The sequence below is a fragment of the Sapajus apella genome, unplaced genomic scaffold (genome assembly GCF_009761245.1).
Source record: "Sapajus apella isolate SASKATOON/1434 unplaced genomic scaffold, GSC_monkey_1.0 scaffold47, whole genome shotgun sequence".
Lineage (NCBI taxonomy): Eukaryota > Metazoa > Chordata > Mammalia > Primates > Cebidae > Sapajus > Sapajus apella.
The window spans coordinates 9357281-9371547 of record NW_022436987.1 but is presented as its reverse complement, the minus strand read 5'-3'; the positions used below and the strand labels follow the sequence as shown (position 1 = coordinate 9371547).

Genomic DNA, 14267 nt, shown 5'->3' with positions numbered 1-14267 from the left:
AAAAAAAAAAAAGATAGCACAAATGGGACCAACCATGAGTACCCTGATGCATTTTCTTTTTTAATGAAACAATTTGTCTTGGAAACGTTTAATATCAAAATCACATTTTTATTTAACTGGTGCCCTATTCATGAATATTTAATCTGTTCCACTCTTGTGTTGCAATGTTCAATAAATAGAACATGCCTAAAAGTGAGTATATCTGCATATATAAATTTCTGACTATGAACTGCTGAGTCAGGAGAAAGAGCTCTCCAGTGTAGGAAGGTGTTTCCCTACACCTCTGACAATATAGTTATCAAAAGTCTAACAGATCAAAAATTGTAGCTCTGTGAAACTAATTTGTATTTCCAAGATTGCAAATGAGGTTGAACCTCTTTTATAATATCTAAAAGCCATCTGATTTTCTTTTTCTGAGACCTGTCCATGTGTTTTGATCTATTGGTTTGTTGGTCTTCTAAAAACAGAGCCATAAGAAGTTCTTTATATATCCAAAAGTTAGCCTTTTGTTAATTGTATGGGCTACAAATATTTTCCCCCAGTTTGTCCTTTATCTTAAAAAGTTCTTAGTATTTTCCACCATTTAAAAAAATGTTTTTAGCCAGGCATGGTGGCTCATGCCTATAATTCCAGCACTTTGGGAGGCCAAGGCAGGCAGATCACTTGAGTTCAGGAGTTCTAGAACAGCCTGACCAACATGTTAAAACCCCATCTCTACTAAAAATTCAAAAATTAGCCAGGCATGGTGGTGGGCACCTGTAATCCCAGCTACTCAGGAGGCTGAAGCAGGACAATCACTTGAACATGGGAGGCAGAGGTTGCAGTGAGCCAAAATCATACCACTGCACTCCAGCCTGGGCAACACAGTGAGATTCCATCTCAAAAAAAAATATTTTTAGTTTACTTCATTAACCTTTTATGATCTCTGGGTTTTGTGATGTGCTTGGAAGAAACTTTGCTCTAGATTATAAAAATAGTTCTTTCATATTTTCTTCTAATGTTTTTATTTTTTTACTTTTTTGAGGCAGAGTTTCAGCCTTGTTGCCCAGGCTGGAGTGCAATGGCACGATCTTGGCTCACTGCAACCTCCACCTCCTGGGTTCAAGTGATTCTCTTTCCTCAGCCTCCTGAGTAGCTGGGATTACAGCCATGCACCACCATGCCTGGCTAATTTTGTATTTCTACTAGAGATGGGGTTTCACTGTGTTGGTCAGGCTGGTCTCAAATTCCTGTCCTCAGGTGATCCGCCCATTTGGCCTCCCAAAGGCTGGGATTACAGGCATGAGCTACTGTGCCTGGCTTCTTCTAATGTTTTTATGTCTTCATTTAAAAATATTTAAATTTGTGATCTATTTGAAGCTTGTATTGGTTCCAGGATTGAGGTATTGAGAAAAATATTTTTTCCAGATGGATTCTAGTTGTGCCATTACCAATTATTGAAGGATCTAGTGTTTTTCCAATTGATATGAAATTATACTTTCTTCATATACTTAACTTACAAATCAATTTGTGTCTATTTCTGGACTTTCTATTAGATTCTATTGATATGTATATTCACTCTCTAGCTTCACACAGTTTTAGTTAATGTAGTTTTATAAAATGTTTTTATATCTGGTTTAGCCAGTCTCCCCTTCGTTATTATTCTTTTTCAAACATTTTCTGACTATTGTTGATTGTTTCGTTTTCCATTTCTATAGAATCAGCTTGTATAATTTTTAAAAATTGTCTTGAGATTTTGGGGGAGCACATTAAATTTACAGATTAAGTTATTGAGTAATTTTTAAAAAATTATACTTTAAGTTCTAGGGTATAGTGCAGATCAGGCAGGTTTGTTATGTAGGTATACACATGCTACGGTGGTTTGCTGCATCCATCCCCCTGTCATCTACATTAGGGTATTTCTCCTAATATTATCCCTCCCGAATCCTCCCACTCCTTGCTTTCCCTTCCCTAGCCTCCCAACCTGTGACAGGCCCTAGTGTGTGATGTTCCTAGTGTGTGATGTTCCCCTGCCCGTGTCCATGTGTTCTCATTGTTCAACACCCACTTATGAGTGAGAATATGCAGTGTTTGGTTTTCTGTTCTTGTATCAGTTTGCTGAGAATGATGGTTTCTAGCTTTATCCATGTCCCTGCAAAGGACATGAACTCATCCTTTTTTATGGCTGCATAATATTCCATGGTGTATGTGTGCTATACTTTCTGGATTCAGTCTATCATCGATGGGCATTTGGGTTGGTTCCAAGTCTTTGCTATTGTAGACAGTGCCACAATAAACATACGTGTGCATGTGTCTTTATAACTGAATGTTTTATAATCCTTTGGGTATATACTCAGTAATGGGATTGCTGGGTCAAATGTTATTTCTAGTTCTAGATCTTTGAGGAATCGTCACACTGTCTTCCACAATGGTTGAACTAGTTTACACTCCTACCAACAGTGTAAAAGTGTTCCTATTTCTCCACGTCCTCTCCAGCATCTGTTGTCTCCTAACTTTTTTTAAATGATCACCATTCTAAATGGTGTGAGATGGTATCTCAATGTGGTTTTGATTTGCATTTCTCTAACGACCAGTGGTGATGAGCTTTTTTTCACATTTGTTGGCTGCATAAATGTCTTCTTTTGAGTTATGGAGTATTTTTTTAAGGGAAATATTTGGTTTCTTATCAAAGTGTTCTTTGTTTGCTTAAATATTATTCTTTTAAAAAGGTACAGTAATTTGTGTTCATGGTAAAATTCAAGCAGTACAAGAAGCCATATGGCAAAAGTGAATGAACCTTTCAGTTCTGCCCCTTACTCTCCCTGTGTGCTCTAAAGGAAAAGATTTTCTGGTGTGTATTCATAGAGGTATTCTATGCACATACAATCATATACATGCATATAATTATTTCACTCTAACCTGCCTTTTTCACATATGGTATCAAGCTATACACACTGTTCTGCTTTTTTCTCATCTAACTATATACACCAGGGAGCATTCTGCATCAGTATACACAAATCTGCCTTATTCTTTTTAATAGCTGCATGGTATTTAACCCGTTAAACGCATCCAGAGTTTCTAATACATCTCCTAGTGATAAAAATTTGCTTGTTCCATCTCTTAGTTAAAAAATTATTGTAATGAATATTCTTCCTCATATACCTTTATGCAAGACTATTTCAGAAAGGCACATGCCTAGATACATATATTTTTTATGTTGAGGTATAAAGAAAATATATACACAACAATGTGAATATACCTAACACTAATGAACTGTGCACTTAAAAATGGTTCAGATGGTAATTATTACGTTTTCTTTTACTAAAATAGAAAAAAGAAAATGTATAATTCTGATAGATACTGCTAAATTGTCTTTTAAATCTTAAGGTTACATATTAATGATCCCTCACTTAAATGTGCCTTCTATTTGTAATATTTTCGCTCAGTTACTGTAAAAATAATTTTTTTAGTGAGTCAAATAATCTGTAAGTCTTGAGTAAGACTATCCCACATTTCTCTCACACAGAGGTTCTCAGAAAAATTCCCAGGGATCATGACGCTGTCTTATAAAACTGCACAAGTTGGGAATTAATGCTATGAGGCCAGCTCTACACCCTTCCAGCAAACAGCTTGCGCCAGTTTTATTAAAGAAAAGGCATCACTAAATCACTCTGGCAGACTGTCCTACTGTGATGTGGGTTTGTTTGAAGACTCAACTGAAAGCAAACAAGAGGTTTCATATGACTCAAATCATACCTTTCAAACAATGTTTTAATTTCTGTATCAAGTGTTTGTGACTGAGAATATTTAACTCCTTTCCCTATCACCACCCTAAGCGTCATTTTATTTCTGTCAATCACAAGTGCCCACTTACCCATACTACATGGAATTAAGCCTTGAATGAGGTGGGGGAGAACAAAGGAGGTGTGTGTCATCAGTGTAACCCAAATAAGGTTAGGCACCCCTGGGGGTCATTTGCAGCAGGGTGACACATCTGAAAAAACAGACCCAATCTGACTCCAAGAAGCTTTGAAAAGTATTAGAGGTCTTTACTGAAGGTTTCTTGAGAAGGCAGTAAAGGGAAAATGACATCACACAATATTCTGAAAAGCATACTGCCAAAGATTCTCTTTTGAGATTTCCTCTTTTAGAAATCAAATTTACTCAGTCTTCTTTGGGTTTTTATTTTTTAATTATTTTATTTTATTTTGAGATGGAGTCTCACTTGCTCTGTCACCCAGGCTACAGTGCAGTGGCACAATCTTGGCTCACTGTGACCTCTGCCTTCCAGGTTCAAGAGATTCTCCTGTCTCAGCCTCCTGAGTAGCTAGGATTATAGGCATGCACTACCATGCCTGGCCAATTTTTATATTTTTAGTAGACACAGGGTCTCACCATGTTGGCCATGTTGATCTCGAACTCCTGACCTCAAGTGATCTGCCCACCTTGGCCTCCTAAAGTGCTGGGATTACAGACGTGAGCCACCACACCCGGCCTAAAAGTCTTCTTTGGAGCCTTCTTTCTCCTTTTCCCTGGTCTTTATTCTCTAGTAGATTCTACCTGGCACAATTTATGTCTTCTTTCCATTGTGTTCCCACCAAATAAAACCAAAGCACCCTCTGAAGGTGGGAGGAAAAAAGGATTCTAAGTCCTTCCAATTTATTTATTTGTGTCCCAATAATCAGAGTAATAATGGGCTCATACTCCAAGCCAAGCTTTGTACCTGTATTACTTCATAGCCATCAGAGGTAATTCATATTCTCATTACTGTTTTTCAAATGTAAAATCTAAGGCTCAGTAAGCTTAGGTGACCTACTCAAGGTAGAGAGTAGGTTACCTTGAGACTTAAGCAGCACAGGTTTTCTACTGTTTTCATGGTTCTTAAGTAACAATGCAAGGTGGCAGGTGACAAGGGTAAATAATGGCCTTAACAGTGCTTTGGGGCCCCTTTCTCTGATCTCTGCCTTTCCATATCCTCATGTTTAGGCCTAGTAATGCCCCTTGATTCCACCTCAGTTGCTAAACCAAACTCTAGATCCAGCATTTTGTCACTCAGTTTGTGCTCTGAATCCTGGGTTCCTACTGATCTTCCGTCTTCTTTCTTTAGTACTCCTAAACCTCTTATCTGTTCAGTGCCCCTCCCTTCTATAGGACTGAAATCCTGCCCTGAGCTCCTATCCTTTGGCTGGGGCTCTGCAACTCAGTCTAACTCTTGCCCATCTACTGCTGCCCTGAAATAGAAATTTATCTTCTACCTTCAGTTCCCCCTGCCTTTTTTGTTTGTTTGTTTTGAAACAGGGTCTGACTCTGTTGCACAGGCTGGAGTGCAGTGTTGTGATCATGGCTCACTGCAACCTCTGCCTTCCGGGCCAAGCAATCCTTCTACCTTAGTCCCCCCAGCTGCTGAGATTGCAGGCATATGCTCCCATTCCTGGCTAATTTTTGGTATTTATTGTAGAGACGAGGTCTTGTTATGTTGCCCAGGGTGGTCTTGAACTCCTGAACTCAAGCGATCTGCCCACCTCAGCTTCCCAAATACTGGGATTACAGGCATGAGCCACTGTGGCCAGGCCTTCAGTTCTCTTTTTAGTATAAACTGCCCTGCCCACAGCCCCTGGACACAATAACAGGCCAGGTGGTTCTTTACATAGGGGTGGCCACTGGATTGGAGTAAAGGTAGATACCTGATGCAGGCGGCACCATTGCCCAGGCTATCCAGTGATCAACCTGTCTTTCTGGTACTTCAACTAAAAGTCACCAAAACTGCTCAGCTAGCTGTGAAAAGCCAAGGAGGAAGATCCTATGGCTACCATTTAGGGCCATGTGCAACCCAATTAAGCAGACGCAACAGCTCTGTTGAGAAATGGTCGAGGAGAGATTCATACGAAAGGGCATGGAAAAGACCACCTGACACTGGAGCAGTATGGCGGAAGAAGAGAGATAGTGGTTGTCTCATCCTGATGCCTTTCATTTCCAGCTCTCATGAGGCTTTTTGTACCCTGCACAAACTTGTGTTCACATGTGTCCTACTTTCTTTCTACAATAAAGTTTCCTTTGTTCTTGAGTTAGTTTCAATGGGTTCCTGCTACAATCAAACAAGGCTTCACTAAACCACCTCTTTCCTTAGGTTGGGAGCCACATTTCTGCCCCTTAGCTTGTGTCCTGCTACATTTGGGAAGATCTGCTCTATGGCTGCCTCTTGGGCTGTTCTGGAGGTGGCATTGAACTAGTTCCTGCAAGCATCCTGACAGAGGCTGTTTCAAGGAAGGGAGGGAGTGTGCACAAAGCAGGGAGTTGGGAATGAGCGTGGAGTTTTACTGTAGCTCTTTTAATATTTGAAGGTTTGGTTCTTATTCTTGCTTATAGTCAACTTTGGGAAAGAATGTTAGGGCACATTGGGAGATGATACTGTTGAGTGGGGATAGGAGGGGCAGGCTGGGGCAGGGCCTGGGGATGGTGCAGTAGTTGAAGTAGATGGTAAAGGAGTTGTGGCGTCATCCTCTGGGCCCTTTCATGCTGAGAAATGACATAAACTTGAAACATTAAATTTTCTAGACCTGCAGGGGCTCCAAGGATTTAGGACAAACTCCTCATTTTACTGATAAGGAAACAGAGGCTGAAGAATGAAAACATGGTAATGATAGCTAACATCCAGCAAGCTCTTTCTAAGGGCAGGCTCTGCTCCAAACACTTCACACTTAGCAGCTCCCTTAGTCCTCATAATGACTCTATGAGGTTGGCACAACTGCCATTTTCATTTCATAGAAGAGGGAAGCAAGGCTTAGAGGGGTTAAGTAACTTGTCCAAAGTCACACAGTAAGCAGGGGATGGAGTCAGGATTTGAACTCAGGAAATCTTGATTCTGAGGCAATGCTTTTTAGACGTTATACATCACTACTTCTCATAAGCATGGAAGATCACTGGAGCTTTATAATTATAAATAAAAGCTGGTGGGGTGTGTGGGTGTGGTTTTTTCAAACCAGATGAGGCAGCATCTCATGATTCATAGAAAACACTCAAAATCAGGCCATGGTTTTAATTAAAGAAAAGTTACTAAAAATTTAGAAAATCAAAAAACAGAAAAAACAATAGTTTAGTAGACATACGTAATCTCCAATGATTTAAAGGAGATGAGAAAAAAAAAATTCTCAAACCTTTTCTTCCAGTTCCCAGAGCCATATAAACTGTTTCAACTTTAAAGAAAAAGAACATTTGCTTGTGTATTGTTTCTCATGCCACAGGTGGCGTGATAATCCTGTGGGCTGGTTCAAGACATCCTCCAAAGCAAGGCCTCCTGAAGGTGAAATAATCACTTCCTATAATTAGGGTCCACCATTACCTGACCTTTTATGGTCAGGGGAGCCTTGAATCCAGAGAAATATAAAAGCTGGAGTGATTTTTCTAATGCATTTTTAATAAACGGGTGGCTCTTCAAAGCTCAGAGTTTTATGCAAGAACCATTCATGGTCACTTGTTCGGGTGACCTTCCTGACCACTGTATCTAAAACAAGCCCCTCCCTACTCCTAATCCTCTTTATGTCACTGCCACCCTGGTTGGTTTCTTTTCACTTAAATGTATATATTTTTCATGTTTTCCTTTTCTCCGCTGTTAGGATGTAGTCTTACGAAGGGAAGGAGTTTCCTTGATTTCTGCTGCATCTCCAAAGCATAGTACATAGTAGGTGTTCAGTAAAATTATTGAATTAATAAATTAATAAGTTCAATGAATATTTATAAAGTTATTAAATAAACAAACTATATATTCAAGCAACATTTATGAAGCATCCAATACTATGTCAAGCTCAGGGGATATAATAGTGGGAAGGGTAGCTTTAAACCTTGTTGTTTAGTGAGGGAGAGACATCAAACAAATATGTAAGTGTGACGATGCTAACAATAGGAGAAGCAAAGTGCTAGGAACACCTGACAAGGATCAGGGAAGTACAGAATCTGGGAAGGCCTCCTGGAAGAAGCAACATCTAAGCTGAGTCCTGAGACCTATTTTTCTGTAGGTCGGGTAAGAAACAACATTAAAAGGAGCAAGAATATGAATCCTCCTAGAATATAAAAATGTCCTCTGAATAACCAGAAACTCATTTGAAAACATCTACAAACTAACACAGTGTTCTCAGCACTTAATACTTTATATCCTACCGATGACTCTGTAAAAGAACCTGGGCCAGCCATGATGAAAATAAAAAGCCCTCTTTTTTCAAGAAAGACATTTATATGCTTACCAGCATTCCCTTATTATAAACTTTCTGCTCACTGCAAATTTCAAGGGCATTAAAAATCACAATAGATATTGTTGGAGGTAAATTACCCGACACCAGTTAGAAGGCTGCTGGAAGATGTCCTGGCTGAGAGAAGGTCCAGATGCAAGAAGGGCATGGCCCTTTTGCACAGACTGAAAGAGGTTCTGCATACCTAAAACTTAAGAGTTGCTGCAAGAAATAAAATTGGAGAGGTAAGACAAGGCCAGGACATGGAGGGTTTTTAGGCGATGATAAGGAATTTGGACTTTGTCTTAGGGTTAAGGAGAAACCATTAAATACTTTAAGTGGGGGAGTGGCATGATCTGATTTGTTTTTTATAAACATAGCCCTGGGGCAGTATTGGCAGTAGGAGGAGGATCAGACGTAGGAACATCTGGAGGCCAGTGCAGCAATTTAGGGAAGAGATAAAGAGAGGGAGGTGGTGATGAGGACAGATTGAACTGGATGAATTTAAAAGAGAATTGGGTGCTAGGGATCAAGGATTCTAGCCTGAATAACTGAGTGAAAGGGGGATCATCTTTGGGCCAGCATCCAGCAGAGAACCAGACACTTAGTAAACATGCCAGAATTATGGGCTTACTGCAGTAGAAATGGTCTTAGTGGAATGAAGTGTTTTCATAATGAGTATTCATAAGCTCACTTTCCACTCCCACTCCAACCTACAAGTGTGATCTACCATTTCCTACAGCCTCCGTCTGTGTTGGATTACCCATTTGTGACCTGCCGCTAGCCATAGTTCAGTATTTCCAATTCCCAGTCCCCTCGTCCACCAGGACACATTTGCTTTTGTCCTTCCACGAAGGGGAGAACATTGTGCCCTTACCCATCCCCAGCCACTAGCAACACTACTGCTAATAATTCTGCTGTGATTTTTCATTAATTTTCTTGGCATTTTGCTGTTATAGTAATGTTAAAATTTATACTCAACAGTATTATTATAACTTTCCACTACTAATGGGATTAGTATTTTTGTTCATTTGTGTTTGAGAGCCATTAGCATAAAATTTACCTCCAACAATATCTATTGTGATTTTTAATGCCCTTGAAACTTGCAGTGAGCAGAAAGTTTATAATAAGGGAATGCTGGTAAGCATATAAATGTCTTTCTTGAAAAAAGAGGGCTTTTTATTTTCATCATGGCTGGCCCAGGTTCTTTTACAGAGTCATCGGTAGGATATAAAGTATTAAGTGCTGAGAACACTGTGTTAGTTTGTAGATGTTTTCAAACGAGTTTCTGGTTATTCAGAGGACATTTTTATATTCTAGGAGGATTCATATTCTTGCTCCTTTTAATGTTGTTTCTTACCCGACCTACAGAAAAATATAATCAATTGTGTGCTTGTGGGGAACAATAGTTAGAGCGATGAATTCTTTGGAACCCTGAAATCACCCTATCCAGCTGACTTTCCCAGGAGCTGGGGAACTTGAGGCACTGCTAGCAGAGGCCAGATTCAGAGGTTGGCAAGAGGAATTTCTCTGTGGGGCAGCTGTGTGGGACAGGGAAAGTGTACAGGTAGGCCTGGCTTCATGGGCAGATGACTTGTGCCATCTCACAGGACCCCATATTGTGAAATTCACAGTATTGCCATCTTGAGATTCTCAACACGTTTTGAACAAGGGGCCCCTTGTTTACACTGAGCAGATGATACAACTGGTACTGTCTGGGTTTTGGAGCCAGACATACTTGGGTTTAAGTCCTAGTATTCTCTACTATTGATGATGCCTTGGTTTCCTTATCTGTAAAACTGGGATAATAATAGAATCTTCTCAGACTAGATGTGAAGGGGGCTAAAAGTAGATATCCAGCACCCGGGGGCCTCAAAGTTGGTGATAGGCACTGAGATATGCTCATTCCCATGTGCGGTACCCATAATTGGACTTACTATTATGACTGAAAGTCTGAAACCCTAGACAGCTGGGATAGGCAGACAGACGTTGCCTGTGTGATAATACAAGCAAATCACAGGCATGCTAATTAGGGGCATGCCAAAGGACTTTTTCCTAAAAGGGACATTCTAACGCTGGCAGTGGTGGTGGTGGGGGGGTTCCCATCCATGAGTTTTCAATCTTTTTATTGCTATGACACGTCAGCTAATGTTCACCAGCACGATATAGTGCCAGTTTTGTACGATTCCTGCAGGCTTCTTTCCTTTCCAGAAACCTCTCAAGAAAGCCAACAAGCGAGACTGACATTATTATGAAGATACCCTTGACCCTCCCGTAATGAACTGGCAAACTTTAGTTTTTTAACTACTACTTGTAACAGACGGTTTTCAAGATTCCCCACCATGGAGCTTGACAAACCAGGGAGGCATAATTTCACACTTGAGAACTGAGAATGTGGACCTCTAGGATCCCAGGCAAGGGTTACCCCCATGATGGGCCAGACAGACTACACCAATATGGATCCCTCCACGACTCTGCCATAGCCTGAAGGAGTGATGACAATTATGAGGCATGGCAGATAGAGTTAGAGAAACAGCGTAGTTAGATAGCTCATCTTGGATGAATAGCATGCACTCTTAAAACATCTGGCCAAACACCCTTTTTTCCAAGAAAGGAAGAAAGACGTTAAATTAAGTTAATAAGAAACATAAGCTCATTCTGGGGCATTTTTTGACTTTAGTCCAAACGGACTCCTCAGAGGATTTATAGCAGAAGTCAGAGTGACCTTTGTTGCATCTGATTTAGGGTTTGTGGGCAGCTTGGAGTCCAGACGGTAGGCTTCCAAGGGAGCACTGCAGGCCTCAGCTGTGCTTGCCCTGCTGTACTGCTCAGGCCTCTGGGCATGTGCACATTGGGAGATGGGGTCCCTGGTGTTTCTGGAGCCTCCTGCATTGTCTTAGGAGCTATGGGACAGGAGCACGGGGAGGGTAACAGCCTCTCAGTGACCGTGTTGTGAAATGATCACATTCCACACATGGTTTGCTCTTTCCTTACTTCCTCCAGAGCACTTGGTGAGCAGTGGGACATGCTGCCATGGTACTCTCTCAGGCTGGATGGGCTTTTGTGGGTAGTGATGGCTAAAGCTACACTGCCACGTCTTGCAGCAAACCACCACTGAAAAATTGTGGCTCTTCTGCCAAGGTTCTCTCATTAGCCTCTCTCTGGTGTCAACCTGATGATCAGGGTTTTGATGAAGGACAATGGCATTGCCAGCCAATGGAATTGACAATAATTATGGACTTTTTCTCTCTTATCTCACAGAGGTATCAGTGGGGCCTAGATAATGGGACAGCTCCTGGGCCCACACAACATGGGGCACAGAAGATGCCTCAGTCCACAATGATTATGATGAATGAACAATTTATCAAGTACCTCAGGACAGAGTTGCGAAAATCACGTACAAATACACAAACGCTTACTTTGGGGATTTGGCTGAGACAGTTTGACTATTATTCCTCTGACCCTCTCAAAGATCACAGTAAGAAAGCCTTAATTCATGGCTTTGACTCTCAGGAGACTAGAGACAGGGCATCCCAACAATGTGGCCACGGCAGCAGTATTTAGCACAGGCTGAAGAAAACATGAATGCAGTCGGGTACAATCTAAGACAACAAAATGGAAATTTGTGCCTCTGTCCTCTACTTAACATAAAAACCCCAAGTTCAGCAAATAGATTTTCTTCCAGCACGTGTACTGCAAATTTCAAGCCCCTGGGAAAGACATCTAAAGAGTGCTTTGACTGCATTTCTGTTATTTGGTCATCCTGTGATTTTTTTTGTCTTACCTGTTGACGAATTTCTTCTTCCATTTTCACGGGTGAGCCCAATTCTGCAACTTGTTTGACACCTTCACTGGCATATCCTCCATATTCCCATAGTACATAATTCTTGGAGTGGGATCCTCCGATGATTGCAGACCAGTGATTGGCCCGACCTGGGAAAGCCAATGAGCATGAAGTTATCAGTGTGGCTGTGGCTGAAACATGAGTCCATTAAATGATTGGGAGGATGGGTAATTGGACAATGATTCAAAAAGCACTGAGTAAGCACCTATCCTGTCTTAGGCCTGAGCTATTCAGTGATAAGACAGAGTTCCTATAAGCAAATACGTCTTGGGAATGTACAGACAGGCCAACAGTAGATGTTGAAGAAGACAAAGAAGCAGCCCAGAGATGACTTCTGTCTAGGAAGTTCTCAGAGAAGGGGATGGTTGAGAGAATGTTAAAGGCTAATCATATTTGTAAAGCAAAATAGAGTAGAAAGACTGTTCTGGAAGACTCCCATTCAAGTGCTAACCAGGCCTGACCCTGCTTAGCTTCCAAGATCAGACAAGATTGGGTGCGTTCAGGGTGGTAGAGTTGTAGGCCAGGCTCAGAAACATTAAATAACATTGTGTGTTTAGAGAGTCATAAGTAATTCAGCATTGCTGTGTCACAAACTGTCAAGGGGAAAGTTAGGAGATGATGCCAGGGAGGCAGGAAGAAGCTTGTTCATGAATGGCCTTGCTCTAAATGCCTCGGGAGTTTGGATGTCATTTGAAAGGATCTGAAAACCAGTGAAGGGTTCTGGCAGGGGAGTAATATAATTGCATTTGAATTTTAGATCAATCATCCAGACAGCAGTGTGAAGAATGCATTAGAGGAAGCACAGTTGGAGTAGAGAGCTGGAGAGATAAGCAGGGAGCAAAAGATAAAGGAATGTGTGGGGACCAACCTTAGGACTAAACATAGTTCACTTCAGCTGACTTTTACGTACATTTCAGTACAAGGGGCAGGCAGGTTAGCTATATTTAAAGGATGGGATAGACAGTTTGAATATGTGGAAGTGACCAGTGCACAGTGGTTTGGTGAAGATCATGTGGGATGGTGACTGCAGTGGGATGAGGGAGGGAATTAATGCATAACACACAGCACGGGAAAACAGTAAGATCTAGGCTGGACCACGACAGAATCTGACCTGAGGATTTATTTAAGTCCCAAGGAAAGGAGGAAGAAGGAACTGATAGTCAGCAACAGAACCCTACTGGATTTGTTTTTGCATGTGATGAATATAGATGTGTATAAATTTATTATTGACTAAGTTACATATAATTAATTCATCACAGGGTTGGCTCAATTCTCAGCCATTCTTTGGTTGGTTTTACAAAGTCTCAAGTTAAAGAACATTTTCAGGCAGAGAAAGAGGAAAACTTGAGCTGGGTGAACCCAACTGACATTTTCAGTTTCCTACCCTGTGGCCCAGAGTTGGCAGAATTCTTCACCCACCACCTAAGAAAGTGGTTCTGAGCAGGGCCGAGTGCTGATTACACCTCACATTGCTTCCCCATGGCCCTCTGCTCTAGGAGCACATGAAGAACACAGGTGTAAAGCCAGGCTGCATCTTCCTGGCCTGCTGAGTGCAGCCATGGCTCACCCCAGGCACAGGACATCACCATGTGTGTCTGCCCAGTTGCTTGTTCATTATTTTCTACACATTGGGAAAATGCAGACCCCATGTTTATCCCTCATCTCTCACATACCTAGAGTAGACAGATAAAGATGCTGCCAGCTGTTTCTCTAACTCATTTCTTGGGTGAAGAAAATGTCCTAGCTGTTGGTCATCTAAGCCAAAGTATGCTTGTGAAGCGGTAATGGCTGGTAGCCAGTAATGGGCTTAGGTTCATGACATAGACACAGGGTGATCAGCTTCAGAATCTCTTGCTCTCCTTGCCCTTCTCCACCAAAATACTCCTTATTCCAGCCCTGTCCTGCCTGCAATTCTGCACCGTAGTGCAGAATTACCATATGCTCTCTCTTCTTCCTTGGCTCAGCCAACTCTCATTCCTCCTTTATAAATTACTCAGAAGTTCCTCAAGACCACTACAGGCCAACCTAAGCTTTTGTCTTCTGTCTTGCCATAACAGAAATCACATTTATTACTGCTGTTACAGTCTGTTATCTCACTAAGCTGAACATTTCTTGAGGGAGCCTGCCTTCAGCCTTGTATCCCCAGTGCCTAGTGCTGTGTCTAGCGTGTTGCTAGTGCTCAGTATGTGTTCCCAGAAACATTTCATCCAAACAATCAAATG

General features: G+C 41.4%; 1 protein-coding gene across 3 annotated transcripts in view; it reads right to left on the bottom strand.

The window, feature by feature from the left end:
* The window catches only part of SPON1 (spondin 1), a 301120-nt gene that overhangs the window by 105449 nt on the left and 181404 nt on the right, over positions 1-14267 (bottom strand). For all 3 annotated transcript variants that reach the window (XM_032240836.1, XM_032240837.1, XM_032240835.1), the window contains exon 6: positions 11986-12134. In XM_032240836.1, the coding sequence (XP_032096727.1) occupies positions 11986-12134 (149 nt within the window). The remainder of the gene's footprint in view (positions 1-11985; positions 12135-14267) is intronic.